This window comes from Myotis yumanensis, unplaced genomic scaffold (genome assembly GCF_028538775.1).
Source record: "Myotis yumanensis isolate MYYU_CA2020_CCGP unplaced genomic scaffold, mMyoYum1.0.hap1 SCAF_2, whole genome shotgun sequence".
NCBI classification, from domain to species: domain Eukaryota; kingdom Metazoa; phylum Chordata; class Mammalia; order Chiroptera; family Vespertilionidae; genus Myotis; species Myotis yumanensis.
The window spans coordinates 150,118,343-150,135,442 of NW_027223753.1; the positions used below are offsets into that span (position 1 = coordinate 150,118,343).

At 41.6% G+C, this 17,100-nt stretch overlaps 1 protein-coding gene across 7 annotated transcripts in view; it reads left to right on the forward strand.

The window, feature by feature from the left end:
- Positions 1–17,100, forward strand: part of PHLDB2 (pleckstrin homology like domain family B member 2) — a 240,903-nt gene that overhangs the window by 160,909 nt on the left and 62,894 nt on the right. For all 7 annotated transcript variants that reach the window (XM_070406164.1, XM_070406165.1, XM_070406166.1 and 4 more), the window contains one exon: positions 16,456–16,839. In XM_070406164.1, coding sequence (XP_070262265.1) covers positions 16,456–16,839 — 384 coding nt within the window. The remainder of the gene's footprint in view (positions 1–16,455; positions 16,840–17,100) is intronic.

Here is a 17,100-nt window from a genome sequence, read left to right on the forward strand (position 1 = left end):
TATCACAGAACATACTTATTATTGATTTTAAAGGGTTGGTTACCCATATAATTTTGTTTAGTTGAGCACAAATTTTATATTTTTCATAATCTTAAGCATCATATGAAAGTAACTTAGCTTATCTTTGAAGTAAACTAATGTATGACATTTAAGAAGTTCAGATAAACTAATCTCTTTATGATAAACCAAATCCAAACTATTTAAAAATGAAATTATACTTGAATTATACTATATACTGATTTAAAAAGGAAAAGGCATAGAGCTGTTTTTAAAATAAGATTATCAAGTCAGTCTGACTTATATAAGCATTCACTTTCATCATGGAAACTTATTTCCTAAGGGGGAAAAAATACTTTATGAAGTCAGCAGTTTTGGTGAGAAAGGTCTTTTTCTCAAAAAGAAACACATCAAAATTCTTAAAATTTTATTTTCTAGAATTTGGGAAATGTGAGATTTATTTAAATGCTATTACTCTCTATAAACTAATCAGAAGCAAAGGTCCTTATATTTTAATTTATTATTGTCCTCAGGAGGTAGGAAAATATTTCATCCACACAAGTGATCCCCCCCCCCCCACACCCCCCACCTCAGGTACAGAGCACAGACAAATAAAGAACTTAGAGCATAAGTTCAATGGCCTCTGCTACAGATCAAAAGTAAACACTGGAGCAAGACTAATGGCTTTTCCACTGGGCACAAAATATTGTCCTGATTTGAACTCACAAATAGAAAAGCAGCAAACAAGTTAAAACCAACAACAAACAAATGTCCAGTCATCTTTCACCTGAGCAAGACTAGATTCCAGTTCTACCAGACAGATCACCAAGTGGTCAGACCACAGAACCAGATTCCCAGTCATTGCTGCCACCAATGGGGATAATAACTACAGGTTGTTTGCAAACCAAAACCCCAATCAAACTTGGCTGAGAATCAGAAACAAAAACAAAAGCACAGGGTAGGAAAACAAAACCTTCAGAGAATATCCAGGCAGTGAAGGTCAAGATCTACTGCCATTTGGGATTTGCTCCAGGAGCCAAGGCAAGCTGTGCCTGGGCTTCCAGCCCATGAGGTATATACTTCCTGAGCGATGCAGTCCACTTGGACTTTTCACTGGGACTTCCAGATTGTCAAAGTATAATTTTCAAAAAATAAACACAACTCTTACACAGATCAGAATGAATAGATGCCAAAGATTTATTGAACTCATTAATGAGGAAACCAAAGAGCCAGTTCATGAATCTAATTTCAGCATTTTTTGGCTTAGCTTTGATTATAGCAGTGTTTCATCTGTGTGTTTTTTCTTTACTTTTAATTCTCTATTTGAAAATTCAAGGTAATTACATTGAGTCTTAAAGATTGAACCCTAATTATGAACCTCTGAGGACCTATTAATGAGGCATAATAAATTTCTTGGACTCTATAGTAAGCAGCTTCCAACTGCTGTGCTATTTGAGATGTTTACCTTTTTATAATTTTTCTTCTTTCTTGCTCTCAGCTGCCAAACCTTGCTTTTATTATGCCAGCTTTTTCTCTTTTTTTATGATTTTAGAAATCAGATATCAAGCCTTATTTTAAAATATTCCAAATGAAGCACGTTACTAGAATAAGTGAGGTCTTGATTGGGTCCAATGTGCATGAAGTGTGTGCATTTCAGTTCTCACACCTCATGGTGTCCTTTAGGGCTGGTCAGTGGTCGTTTAAACTTCCTACTTCTGCATTATTTTCCAATTAGGAGTAATGCCTAAGGATCTCTAGTGGGCTGGGATGCTGATCCTTTGACAAACGGATGTTCCAGAGGCTAGAGAAATCATAAACAGGATATTCTTTTATTCACCAGCAATTCAGAGATAGTGATGGCTATCTTGTACTTCTTCTGGTCTGGGGCAGTTAGGTAATTTTAAAAAGAAAAAAAGGAAAATAATCTGAAGGAAAACCCTGCTGCGGCTAAGAAGATTCACTTGGTTCCATTACCAAAGCATCTGTGTGCTATTGTGGAGAACCGATGTACTCCCACAAATTGCTTTGTAGAGCAATCCAATGTCTTCTGTCTGGTTGACGGCAGTCCTCTGCGGTGCCCTGATAAACAGCATTGTCGCTGTTTAGAACTATGTAAGACCAGACTTGTATTCATTTCTCAAACATGTTGTAATCTGATGCCGGCTCTCATCAGGCATCATGGAATACAGTTTTCTAACTTTTTACATGCTCTGCCATATTGAAGATAAAGGTTGGCTTTCTTTCAAGTGCATGTTAATATCTCCATGGTAGTTATTATTTGAACAGGTGAAATGTCTGAGACAATTCTCCATAGTTTGGAAGGTGTTTTGCATAGCTCCTCTGAAAGCAGTTTATGACTAAAAAATTTTAAGTTGCCAGAGGGAGGGGCTATGTCTGTCTTACTCATTGCTGTACACCCAACCCTAGACGAGGGTAATGGGAAGCATTGCATACATGCTTTTGAGAAGAGTAAATGAACGTTTCTGACTCATTCATGACACTTATTGTGACTTTCCTTATTCCAGCGGTTCTCAACCTGTGGGTCGAGACCCCTTTGGCAGTCGAACAACCCTTTCACAGGAGTCACCTAAGACCATCCTGCATATCAGATATTTACATTATGATTCATAACAGTAGCAACATTACAGTTATGAAGTAGCAATGAAAATAATTTTATGGTTGGGTCACAACATGAGGAACTGTATTTAAAGGGCCAGAAGGTTGAGAACCACTGCCTTATTCTGTGCTACAGGCTGTACCCTTAGTTCCCAGACATTTCAACCTTAAGTTTGTACACTAAGTTCCAGGTAATAGTGAAGCTCTATGCAAAAGATGCAACTAAATTAGCACAAATGCATACATTTTATTTCCAGGAATGGAGAAATTCCCTTCCCGTTTTCAATTAAAAATGAAAATGTAAAAATGAGGGTTTTTTTCTTTATTTTGAAAATTTTATATCAGTCTTTAGAAGAATTGGTGCTCTCCAGGATCACACAAAAACCAAGGCTGTGTACTATTGAGTAGACCATTGATCTCTAATGTTTCTAAAATTAAGTAAAAGTGTAATTGAGCATATTTAAGGAGTTAGGGAATTTTATAACATCAATGTATATGTTGTTTAATCTTAAGGTAATAAGACACAGGTACAATTTTAAAGACCAGAGAGGAAACAGGTGAAAGTTACTCTACCTATAGCTGTGTGTTGCTTTCCTACCTGCTTCCTGCTTCATCCACTTCAGTGGCTCCTGGCCCCAGAAGAAATATTGGGGCATTCAGATCTTTCTGTATTGCAAATTTGACAGCATTTCTTGGTTGGGTGCAGGATGGACAATGTTAAGAGAATGACTATCGTTGCCTAGCCATAGTATTCATCTTTTTTTTTTTCTTAAGTAGAATGTGTTTGGAATGTGAAGGCAAGCTTAGGTATGAAAACTCTTTTGTCCTCTAGTCTGACTTGAAAGGCATCTCCTTCCTGATGTGGCCCTTCCTCTTGCTACATCCTGACTGTAGTTTTAATTTTTAAATAATGTTTGCACTAGTGGGAAGTGAGCCAGTTAAACTGCAAATAGGGCGAGAGGTTGGTTTTTCTAACCAAATAAACCTGGTGGCTCAAACTTTTTAAAGGGATATTAAGGTACTATGAATCTCTTCCTGTATTCTGAGTCAGAATGTCCATGATTACATCACATGATTTAATCACCAAATTTAGCAACGCCGGCCTTGTTTCTGTGGAGTCTTGCTTTACTTAGCTCTGATGTTTAAAACAGCCAGACAATTCTTTGTGATTCCCTGCCTTCTTTCACTTTTATGCCTCGTTTGGATGGTTTATAAAGTCTAGCTCAGAAATATAATGTGAGCCATAAATGTGAACCACATAATCTAAAATTTTCTTATGTTAAGAAAAATGGGAAAAAAGTGAAATTAGTGAGGATATATTGCACATCACAGGCTTAAATTGGTGATGCTATTTACTGCATAACTAAGTCATCCATTCTCTAAGCCGACTTCTTTAATTTCTAATAAAATACGAGTAAATATATAACTGTGGGTAATATAAAAAAGACTGTTATCTCTGGTCAGATCACCTTGAGTCACTAGAGAATAAAGACTTTATTTTTTAAATAGAAAATTGTTGGCATATATGTAGATGTTCAGTAAGTATTGAAACAATCATGAGCAAATTAGGATTATCAACTGTCCCCAGTTAACCTAGAATAAAAAATTACCACACTTTTTTTTTCACTTGGAGGGCTGGGAGGGGGATAGAAAGGGAAAAAGTAATGTTTAGCAACAATTTAGTGACTCCACATTGGGGAAACAGAGGGCTGAAATCTTAGTGTAATTCTGTGGTACAGGAGTTTGTGACAGTTACTATTAAAAGTAAGTTCTTCTGTATTTGAAAGCAAACCCTACCTAGGTTCTTATTACAGTGGCAGTGCAAACTATTGCCTCTTGATGGTGCCACACATTTAGAAATCCCTGCTCAGAACTGAGGGACCTGTATTGTGAATAGTACTTAACATAGGTTAGCATTCTCAGGTTAAATGCTGAAATATAAAAGGTAATTTAGATGAAAAAGAGGCCCTATACGCCATGAATATGGAAAAAGTCTCATTCTTTTTAAAACTTGATAAGCCAATATACACAAGGACTTGTTGTTAAATGAGAAATAAAGCTCAAATTTTATAGAAAAATGTACAAACTAGATGAAATTCAAAATATAGTATATCATCAGGTACATAGGAATGGGGTGATGAGGGAGTGCTATTGATATTTTCTAGGAAAAGTGATCTCCATATTTGTTTTTCAAATTACTTAATATCTCTAAATTAAAAGCCATTTATTATCTACCTTTTTAAAATTTCTCATCAAATAAATTTATGACTGCTAGCTAATTCTGACAATGAAAAATTTTCTTCCTCAATTCTAGAAAAGTTCATGGGAATATTTGCTATGAAGGATATTTTTAAAGTTTGAGCTTTATTTTTAGTTTAAAACAAGTATTACAATGCAAATATATTCACCACTTTTTCAACAGAATAATTTTGATTCCACCATCTCAAAGTACAGGTTAAGACCTATTAGAAGGCATGTTTTTCCCCCCCAAAAGTTAATCTTTTTAGGAAATTGTAGATTCAAGTGCAATTATAAGAAATAATTTGTAGATCTGTGTATTTTTACCCAGTTTCATCCAGTGGTAACATGTTGCAAACTATAGTACAATATCACAACCAGGATATTGAACTTGATACAGTCAAGATACAGAGCAGTTCTAACACCACAGGGGTTTGTCCTGTTGCCCTTTTATAGCCACTCCCACTTTCTCCTACCCTCATCTCCTACTTGATCCCTGGCTCATCTGTTCTTCATTTCAAGAATAGTACATAAATACAAGCTTATGCTGTGTAACCTTTTGATTTCGGCTTTATTCACTCCGCATAATTCCCTGCAGATTGAGCAAGGGTGTTGCATGCTGTTGCCTCTCTTTAGCTCACAATCTGGGATGTATGTAGACTAGGAAATCCCAGGGGACTCATTTCTGTGTTTTTCCTCAGATCCTAGTTCCTAGCTTATCTGCTGCCTTTCTCCATGTTTCATAGTCTTCTTATGTTTGTCTTATGTACTATAAAATGTCCAGGGTTCCTCGTTGTACTTAGTACTTCTTCCCAGAAGCAGAAGCCAATGAAATGATTAGTGTTTCCAAGTTCAAACATGCAAGAATTTTGCTCTGTTGAAGTCTAAGTGACCACAAGGAGCAAACCTTTCTGTTGGGACATGTTTGGTTGAAGAATTTTGGTTTGGAAGAATTGATGTTTCTCACTCAAAATTGCTAAAACCATATCCCAGTTCTGGGTTTGTCTTTTAGACTTCAGGAAAGGACAATTTTGAAAAAATGCTAAGTAGAATTAAAAGGAATAAGAATAATTCACTAAACCCAAGTATTTTATAACAGTAAAACTTTTCATAAACCTCAGGTCTACCACTTGATTTTTAAAAATTTATTTTTCAGTTACATTGACATACAATATTATATTAGTTTCAAGTATTCAACCCAGTGATTAGATATTTATATAACTTACAAAGTGATTACCCTGATAAATCTAGTACCCATCTGACATACATAGTTATTACAATATTATTGACTATACTTCCTGTGCTGTACTTTACATCCCCATGATTATTCTGTAACTACCATGCCAGTAGATTTTAAATGGCAAAATGATGTAAACAGCATCAGGAAAAGGACTAAAGTACAGAAGATCCTAGTTAGGTGATCATTGTGTTACAGATTAACTTGTCTGCCTAACAAAAGCAAATAAAATAGCAAATTGAGAAAAACATTCTTGAGTTAAAAAGCAACAGGATTAATTAAATCAAGTGATAATATTTTAAGACATGTTTGATGGAATGAAAATAAAAATATTACATCAGCATATGTATCTACACTAATAAAAGAGAAACATGGTAATTGGCGTACGACGGCTACCCTTCCCATTGGCTAATCAGCGTATCCTTATGCAAATTAACTGTCAGCCAAGATGGCGGCCAGCAGCCAGGCAGCTGGAAGCTAACAGGAGGCTTGCTTGCTGTGGACTCCAACGTTCCCCACCGGCCTCTGAGCTTCAGTTGGAAACATAGTAACATTTATAGAAAATAAACAAAACTCCAGAAACCTCCTGTCAGTCAGCCGGGATCTCAGAGCTGGAGTCGCAACATTGTTTCGAATACAGAAAACAAAGGCCAGAAACCTGCTTTCAGCCGAGCCTCAGAGAGAAAGCTGGCTCTCAGCTCCAGTGACAGCCATAGAAGGTAAATAAATGCCAGAATAAAAAGAAAAAAGAAAAAAAGGAGAGGTTTGGAGCTCCAGTCGCCCACCAGCCTGAAAGCAGCCCTCAGCCCCTCACCCAGACTGGCCAGGCACCCCAGTGGGGACCCCCACCCTGAAGCAACAAGATGGCGGCTAATTTGCATACTGAAGGCAGGCGGCAGCAGGCAAGGCTGTCTGCGGTCTGGGACCCGGATCTGTGACCCTGCCGGGCGGGATCAGCGGAGCCTCGAGGCCTCCCGGCACCGGGATCAGCGTGACAAGGGGCAATGTCCAAACGCCCTGATTGCCCTGCGGCTCTGTGTGTGACAGGGGGCAGCGCCCCAACCCCCTGATCGGCCCTGCTCTGTGCATGGCAGGGGGTGGCGCCGCAACTTCCCTATCGACCCTGCCTTGAGTGTGACAGAGGGTGGTGCCCCAACCCCCCAATCGGCCCTACCCTGAGCATGACTAGGGGTGGCATCGCAACCTCCCCATCCGCCCTGCTCTGTGCATGACAGGGGGCGGCGCCCCAACTCCCCAATCGGCCATGCTCTGAGCCCGACCAGGGGCTGCACCTAGGGATTGGGTCTGCCCTCTGCCACCCAGGAGCAGGCCTAAGCCAGCAGGTCATTATCTCCTGAGGGGTCCCAGACTTCGAGAGGGCACAGGCAGGGCTGAGGGGCCCCCTCTCCCCTCAAGTGCACAAATTTTTGTGCACTGGGCCTCTAGTGTATATATAAAAAAACCTATTAATTATATGACATATTACATATTAAAGTATTACATCTATTTTTTTTAAATCTTTATTGTTGAAAGTGTTACATATGTCCCTCATTGTCTCCCATTGACCCCTTCTAGTTCGCCCCCGACCCCTTGTCTCCCTAATCCCCCCTCCCCTCCCAGGTCTTCACCACTCTATTATCTGTGTCCATGGGTTATATATATATATATATATATATATATATATATATATGTATATATTTGGTTGCTTACTTCCCACCATTAATAATAATTAAATGTACTTAGTAAATGTGCTATAATTAAATATATACTTATTTTATATTCATATATATATATTAAAGTGCAGGGTATTTCTAAAATAGAGACACAGCTAGAAATAGTAGAAGGTAAGGATTTAAGGAAGATGTTGACACTGGTGAGTAATAATAATTTTTTAGAAAATGGTCAGGAACGTGAGGAATTGATTTGTGAAGTGAGACTGAAAGAGCTGAGTATCTGTCCGAGTACGAGCAGAGGCAGGATATGATGAGGTCCTCAGGTATTTGAGTGCTGCACCCCTAGGGCAGGGACCCTGATGGTCTCTGGTGTTTAAGGTGGAGCCACAGGCAGTGTGAAGTAGAAACCTAAGTTTTATGTCAGGGCTGAAGTGTGTGCACTGGATAGGAGAATGGATTTTTGGAGGGTAGTTATGTCTAGAAGCTACTCTGCTGGACTTAATGTGCTGTAGGGAATATACAGGGTGGCCCAAAAGTAGGTTTACAGAGTTTACTCTTGTCTTAATTATTGTGTTTTCTGTACATAAAATTGTTAACTTACTTTGCCCCATCCTGATGCTGCCCTGTATTGGCGGGAATTGAGAGACCAAATGGCGGTGAGGGCTGGAAGTTTCCTTCGTCCCTGGGCTGCTGTGGCGACTGGGCAGAGTTCTATTGCCGGGGTGCAGGTGCCTGCCCACCATGCAGAAAGAATTGGGGCAGCGAAGGATTTGTTTTTCTCCTTCCAGAATGGCAGAGGAATCCTGTTAATTTGTGCATTTTTTCCGAGAAACATTTTCCCTGCATTTCCTTTGCCTGAACAAGATTGGGTTTGGTCTTAAGGTTTGCTTGTTAACCAATATTAGAGATGGTTCCCCAGGACCCACAAGACAATGATCTATTTCACTTCAAGTTTTTATGGAAACCACCTCTAATTGTGGTTAACGAACACTGAGCACCTGGTATGTGACAGGCACAGACTTTAGACTATTTAGTATAAAGTATATAAAACATTCTACATTGAATTCTCCCAAGAACTCTAGGGTAGGCACTTATCTCTGTTTTACAGACCAGGTAACAGAGAGGTTGAACTTGATCATAACTTTCTGTGTTAGAGGCTTGATAAGTGCCAGAACTTCAAATCCAAATCCATGTTCTTTCCATGTAATCAATCTTAGACACAGAGATTCTGCCCTGAGTGTCCAGTGGTTCTGTGGGGGAGAGAGGTCAGTTTACCCCACAATCATTAAAATACTAGAGGCCCGGTGCACAAAAATTTGTGCACTCGGGGGGAGAGGGGGTCCCTCAGCCCTGCCTGTGCCCTCTCGCAGTCTGGGACCCCTCAGGAGATAACGACCTGCTGGCTTAGGCCTGCTCCCGGGCGGCAGAGGGCAGGCCCAATCCCTAGGTGCAGCCCCTGATCGGGCTCAGACCATGGCCGATTGGGGAGTTGGGGCGCCGCCCCCTGTCATGCACAGAGCAGGGCGGATGGGGAGGTTGCGACGCCACCCCTAGTCACGCTCAGGGTAGGGCCGATTGGGGGGTTGGGGCACCGCCCTCTGTCACACTCAAGGTAGGGTCGATAGGGAAGTTGCGGCGCCACCCCCTGCCATGCACAGAACAGGGCCGATCAGGGGGTTGGGGCTCCGTACCCTGTCACACACAGAGCAGGGCCCATCAGGGGTTTGGGGAGCTCCCCCTTGTCATGCACAGGGCAGGGTCAATCAGGGGTTTTGGGAGCTCCCCCCTGTCATGCACAGAGCAGGGCCGATCAGGGGGTTGAGGAGCTGCCCCCTGTCACACACAGAGCCGCAGGGCAACCAGGGGGTTTGGGCGCTGCCCCCAGTCACGCTGATCCCGGTGCCGGGAGGCCTCGAGGCTCCGCTGATCCCGCCCGGCAGGGTCACAGATCCGGGTCCCAGACCGCAGACAGCCTTGCCCGCTGCCGCCTGCCTTCAGTATGCAAATTAGCCGCCATCTTGTTGCTTCAGGGTGGGGGTCCCCACTGGGGTGCCTGGCCAGTCTGGGTGAGGGGCTGAGGGCCGTTTTCAGGCTGGTGGGTGACTGGAGCTCCAAACCTCTCCTTTTTTTCTTTTTTTTTTTATTCTGGCTTCTATGGCTGTCACTGGAGCTGAGAGCCGGCTTTCTCTCTGAGGCTCGGCTGAAAGCAGCTTTCTGGCCTTTGTTTTCTGTATTCGAAACAATGTTGCGACTCCAGCTCTGAGATCCCGGCTGACTGACAGGAGCTTTCTGGAGTTTTGTTTATCTTCTGTAAATGTTACTATGTTTCCAACTGAAGCTCAGAGGCCGGTGGGGAACGTTGGAGTCCACAGCAAGCAAGCCTCCTGTTAGCTTCCAGCTGCCTGGCTGCTGGCCGCCATCTTGGCTGACAGTTAATTTGCATAAGGATACGCTGATTAGCCAATGGGAAGGGTAGCCGTTGTACGCCAATTACCATGTTTCTCTTTTATTAGTGTAGATAAGATCACACAGAGTGGCTTCCTTCATAAAAAGTCCTGATGCCTTTATTTCAAAGCACTTCTCCTATTTCTGGTCACTTCACTCCTGATTCTCCTGGAGAAGTGGAGGTGCCCCTTCTCTTACAGGCAGAATACATTGTTCTAGATTGCAAAGGGCTGGGAATGAGGGGGAATGAAGTTTAAGCCCTAGCAACTTCTTTGTGATTGGAGTTGTAGAGGTGGAGGGGTCTGAAGGAAAGTAGAAGAGTAGATGTAATGAGTAATATGATAAAAATCATTCTTTATTTTTCAGACAGAGGGGATGCAGTCACAGAGGAAAAATGATTGTCGGAGAGGGAATCACTGAGATATCCCACAAGGACAGTGAGAGGGCATATGGTGCAATGGCGCGGGCAGAGGGCTCAGCCTGGGGACTCCCCTTAGATAACAGTGTGTGTTCACTTTGTCCCAGGCAGCATTCTAAGTGCCAGCCATATATTATATTATGCATTTTAATACTTTTGACCATCCTATAAGGTAGATACCTCAGTAATCCTCTGTTTCTTACATGAAGAATGAAGTCCGGGAGAAGCTGAATGGCTTTCCCAGGGCCACACAAGTAGCAACAGAACCAGGAGGCAAACCCAAGAAGTCTGGCTCCAGAGTTCATGCTCTTAGCCACTGTGTGCAATGGAGGAAGGAGGACCAGATACATAGAGATAGTGACAGGAGGGAACTTCAGGGAGCTCAGACAGGATGGCCTTGATCTCCCCTCAGTGTGTTTGTGTATTGAGGGCACTGAGTATATTTTAGAAGCAGGTACTGAAAAACCACTGAGTGGTAAATGTTGTCCTAGTTGCTTGCATATGTCTTACCCTCCCTCAGTATACAGTTATCCATTCCTATGGGTGGAGAATAGGGGTATATGATGCAAAATCCTCGTACTAATCTGCACATAACACATGTTTACCAATCAATCAATAGCTATCATGTTATTAGTAATTCTCCAAATAACTTGCAGTCCCCTCCAGAACAGATACGGTCACACAAAGCCATTACTATCTCATGCATCAGTTGGGCCTCTTTCCAGCTCAGCCTTTCCGATGAGGCACACATGCACATCTGTTTAAACTAAGGGTAAAGAATAAAGCGTTTTCCTGACCGCAAGTCTGAATGTGGATTTGCCAGACAGACTATAAAACGAAATATTCTAGCTAGATATTAAAGTGACTTCCATGAGGATAATTTGTAAAACCAAACAATAAAAACTCCTTACTTATAGATATAATTTCTTAATCAGATCATTTTTTCTAAACTGATCAAAAAAACAATCCTAAGGCAATGTTTGGGTAAGTGTGCAAACCAATGAAAGGGCACTGTCTCTACACTGGACACCAATTGCAAGTTCAGGGAGTTCCCCAACACCTCCTTCGTGTTTAATAATTTGCTGGAAAGACTTACAGAACCCACTGAAAGGTGTTCTAGTCACAGTTATCGTTTATTATAGGGAAAGGCTACAGATAAAGATCAGCCAAAAGAAAAAAAAAATGCTTAAGGCAGAGTCAGGAGGTTTCATATGTGAAGCTTCCACTCACCTCTCCCTGTGGAGTCAGGGAGCATTACCCCACCCACCTTGCTGTGTGATGAAACACCGTGTGTCCAGCACGGAGTGCATGAAGCCTCCGCTCCACATTTCCTCGCTCAGGGTTCAGGCGGCTGGAGCCAGCACCCTCTGTCGCTCCGCCATGGCAAGCAAGGTGTGCAATGAATCATACACTGGCTGTTCACAGAGGTGACACACATTGCTTCTCACATTTCATTGGCCCAGGCAAGTTTGATAGTCACATCTGATTTGGGGTAGGGAAGAGAAGAACCATTTCACTGTGTCCAGAACGAGAACTGATCTTAGGAGCCTTAGTTACTATCCCAAAGCATTTATCTCTAAAAACAAGTAGACTCACATAAAAGACTTACTGCTACTGTTTTTCCTCCTGATTGTCCCCCCTCTAATGAAGACATGAGAATTTGCTCGTGGAGTCCAGGAAATAATGCTGTCAGCCCAGCTCTTCTCGTTCTGCCACCCACTTTCAGACCAGGGTCTATGAATTTATTTCAAAAGTTTGTTTAGGGCTATTGGGATCTCTTGAGTCCTGATATAAAGAGGAAGAAAAGTTGGCCTATTTCTATGTATGCACTTCATCCCTCTTCCTATGAAGAGTCCCATCTCCCTAGCTACACAGTAGTTGCTGATTGCTGGCATATTGGGATATTCCACCACTCTATGCCTTTGATGATATGGTTCCTTTACAGAAATGTCCTGCCCACCCTACTGTTCAATAGGTCACACAGACTCATTTATTCTTGAGAACTCAACTCAAATTTGTTTTTCTGTAATTTTTCTTCTCTATCTGTGAATTCATAAATTTTCTGTAAACCTCTGTTATCACTGTTTTCTTTAATTGATTACCCATTTGTGCCTTCTGTTGAAGTTTTTAGGCTAGAAACGTTGTCTTTTTTTCAACTTGGTATCACCAGCATATTACTGGGCATTGAGTAACTTAAAATATCTGTTGAATTGAAGATTAGGGAGATACTGAATCTCTAGGGTTAACAGTAGAGAGAAGTAAAGTCATATTTATCAGTTATAAAGGTTCCTCTTAAGAAAAAACAATCTCCTTTCAAGTAAATTATATCCAACCATTAAAGATTGACCTTACGTTTCATGTAATGACTCAATATATTTAATTATAACAGAAGGATTAAAATTTTTTTTTTACCTATGCTTAGTTTTCTGCTTAATTTATTTCTGCATTATATTTAGAGTCCTATGGCCTAGACTAGCTGTAGTTGATCCCAAGAAGACTGGATGGTTTGAGGAGATGGATGAGCACTGTGAACTGAGGGCTGGGAACTGCAGTGGGGCAATGCCAGACACATTCCCCTGAAAAGGAAAGAACACTTTGTTTATTTTTTTTAAACCCAAGGGAAAGTATTGCATACAATTTTCTTCAGGTATATTTTGTAAGATCTTGTGTCTCCTTCAAAGCTTTCTTTGGCCCTGACCTGTTTGGCTCAGTGGATATAGCGTCGGCCTGCGGACCAAGGGGTCCCTGGTTCGATTCTGGTCAAGGGCATGTACCTTGGTTGCAGGCGCATACCCAGTGGGGAGTGTGCAGGAGGTAGCTGAATCAATGTTTCTCTCTCATTGATGTTTCTGACTCTCTATCCCTCTCCCTTCCTCTCTGTAAAAAATCAATTATATATATATATATATATATATATATATATATATTTAAAAAAAGCTTTCTTTGATTTGATGCATGTGGTACACAGGGATGGAGAAAAGGGGAAATGGAGAGGAAGAAAAAATAAAAATGTATTTGAAATCATTTGTTTTGAAGTGACCTGCTTTCTCAACCCTAGCAGCATGGACCATGTGGATATTTGGGTTCTGTACTGGTGGCTTTTCAGGAGAATGTGCAGCAAATTGCTGGTTTGGAAGGGAGGTAGGACGTAAAGATCTCCAAGAGGGTGGCTTCCCAACTCGGCATATCACCAGGTGAAATGCCAAAGGAAATCGAACTTAAGGGAGTTTGCCAATCCCAGTTTGCACTTGATGTTCCAGCATAATCATTAATAGTGCCCTATTGGATTCTGAGTGTCCTGGTCTGGAGCAGTCACCCTGGTTTTAGGTCATGCAGAGCGGAGAATATTGGTGTGATGAATGGGAAGGAACAAAACTCCAGAGGGAAGCGGACTCAAGGGAGAATTATTGTCTGAGGGGAAATTCTGTTCAGGGTTTTCCTTAAAAGGCTTCTTGTAGTGCTTTCCGAAATGCCGTGCAGACTTTATTCTGACGCACTTTTCATCATCAGTTTATTTTTCTTTGGTGCCACTTTTATGGGGCCAATGTGCCACAGTGTGGCCTGAATTTGTTATAGACTCGTGGGCAGCAGTGGTGTGTGTGTGTGTGTGTGTGTGTGTGTGTGTGTGTGTGTGATTCACGCCTAGACAGATTGGCTTGTGAATGGGGTGATAAGAATAGAGAAGCACATACCAGTAGACCAAACTTCCTGTGTACAAGCCGTTGAATGCTGCGTTTCACTCTCTGAAATAGCATTCATCTTCGGGCTGGGATCATTTATTCCTTCGGGAATTAAGAGCACTGGCAGCAAAAGAAACTATTTTGGGAAGGAGATGTGGGAGGAATTTTGCTGTATTATAGGCCAGGCAGAAGTACCTTTTATGCTTTTGAAGGCCACGTGTCCTGAGAGCCCTGATAAATGGAAATTGACAATTTCCAAAAAAATCCCAACTGTAATGTCCAGGCTTATATATACACGCTATAATCTCTCTAGATCATAGATGCTCCAACTTAATTTACCTAAAGGGTAGAAAGAACACTTTTCTTTGGAGATTAGCCTCTAAGGTAGATGCTATTGAGAAGAGTAAAATGTAACATCTCATTCCTGTCCCCTTCCTCACACATCCCCTTGCAGGTTCTTTTTGCATATTCCGGATGGTTGGAGAGGTTTAAAATAAGGCAATGAATGCTGAGTCCACCGCCCTCCTAGCCCTCCCCATAGAGCTGAGGTGGGTAGGGCTTGGCAGCTGGTGGCAGCTGTGGAGATAAATAAGGACCGGGCTTCTGGATGGACAGGGTGCAGCGTTCCCGGGATGCGGGTGTGTGGCTCTGAGTGCCTGCAGTGGGAAGAGGCCATGAGGACGGAGCTGCAGCTGGAGTCCAGAAGTTCAGACAGTGAAAGGGAGGTGGGGGCTTATAGCAACCAGTTTAATAGTCCTTTTGATCAAGCTATTGCATTTGGGGGGTTGGGGGCGTGTTTAGAAGCCAGATAAAAGTCAGATACAACTCAAATGACTTCTATTTTGTCATTTAATGAATGTATTTGATGGAAACCAGGGAACTATGTTGCTTTGTACCTACTTGACTTTTCTACTTGACACTCCTTTGACTAATAAAAAGCAAACTGCCTTCGGGATTTTGTCCTTATAGATTTGCTGCAATTAGAAATTGAAAATAGCAGCCCAGTGCTATTTAAAAGGTTTCTATTTTGTAACTGACGACCGGTTTGGAAAATGCTTTTCTTTAGAAGGCTTTGAATTCTCTTTTCAGTGTGGTAGATTTAATCACAACAGATGTTTTTTGTTTATTTTTTTTCTTTCCCCTTAGACATTAAAATTAAGGTGAAGATGTTGAGATTCCCCAACCCAAACAGTGCTGTCTAGGCTTATGATAAGCGTTTTGTAAATTATACCCTGTTGTTCATGAATATTTAGTAAATTTATTTAAAGTCAAGAATCATATCTATCTACTTGTTTTGCATGGGAAATGAGGGGGTGTCAGTTAGTGGTACCATTATAGACATCAATGGCCTATATATTACTTTTTTAAAAACAAATGAACAATCATCTTATTTTTCAGTTAAATGAATCAAAGATTTAATGTTCTCAGAATCAGAACTACATTGTTGTCTTTCTGTCTGGACATGACATCAGATAGTCTTCATTTTCATGCAACATTCCCACCTTTTTATCATTTCAATTACTCATGTGAGAAATTGGTGGAAAATACCTTCACATGGTGATGAAACATAAAAAGGAGCCGAAATTTTTGAATCATTTCAAGAAATAAAGTGATGACCTAGATATGCCTATTAAATTAAAAAATTCTTAAATTTGCATTTTTCTTTTTGTGTGTCTAACAGTAGAATGATATTTCTATAGGAAGTTAGAGAACTTATTTTAAGGACAAATACTAAATCTATAGTGATAAAGGAGCTAGATATTGTTGAAGGTAGATAGGTGCAAGGAGTAAGGGGGAGGGTGAAGATTTTTTAAAACAGAGATTTAAAAACTCTTTCAAGTGTTTGGAAAATTGTTAAATCAAGAAAAGGCTTACTGATTGCTTCTATGGGCTAGGACCAGCACTGGTATGTACAGGTAAAGGAGACAGCCCAGAATATAGGTTGGGAGGAATACCAGACATTGTTCACCTTGGTGTCATCTGGATCCTTGTATGTGTCCATCAGAGAAGATGGAAGTCATCCCCAGCCAAGTGTCTGTGGGTTCGTGTGTGGGACAAAATCACCAGTGGTCCCAGCCTCTTCATTCTTTCTATTTGGAGTTGTCTCCGTTCTCACAGACTCACTGACCTTCTCCTCCCCTTGTGTTTTAGGAGAGACAGCGTCTGGAGACCATCCTCAGCCTCTGTGCTGAATACACGAAGCCTGACAGTCGCTTGTCCCTTGGCACCACCGTGGCAGATGTGCAGAAAATCAATAAGGAGCTTGAGAAACTGCAGATCTCTGATGAGGATTCTGTGTTTGAAGAAGCCCTGGCGAACCCCGATGTCAGATACAGGTGCCACCAGAAAGGCGCTGGCCACGAGGCGGACTTGGCAGTCTTTGGGAGCCTGAGTCAGAGCAGTGCCAGCTTCCTTTCCCCCAGGAGCGCCATGAACGAGGAGCTGCTCAGGGACCTCGCCAGGACTCCCCCGCCGCCCCCCTCTGCCTTTCTGAAAGCTTCCAACGAGTCCTCTTACCTAAGTATCCTGCCAAAGGTAAAGGAGACAGAGCACAGAGACTGGGATTGAGGGCCCACGACTGGGCATCTGCATTGGCGTAGAGACTAGAGGCTTTATAATGCTTGTTTGCTAAATGTGATCAGTGAAGCTTCAGTTTAAGAGGTATTAGCAAGGTGTAGCAAATTAGTGTTTATTATAAAGCAGTAAGCTTGCACTGTAAAAAATATAGCAGCTCAGAAAATTAGAAAGAAAGGTCTCCTCCATTCTGTCCCTTCTGAGTTGTACACCTGAGAGATA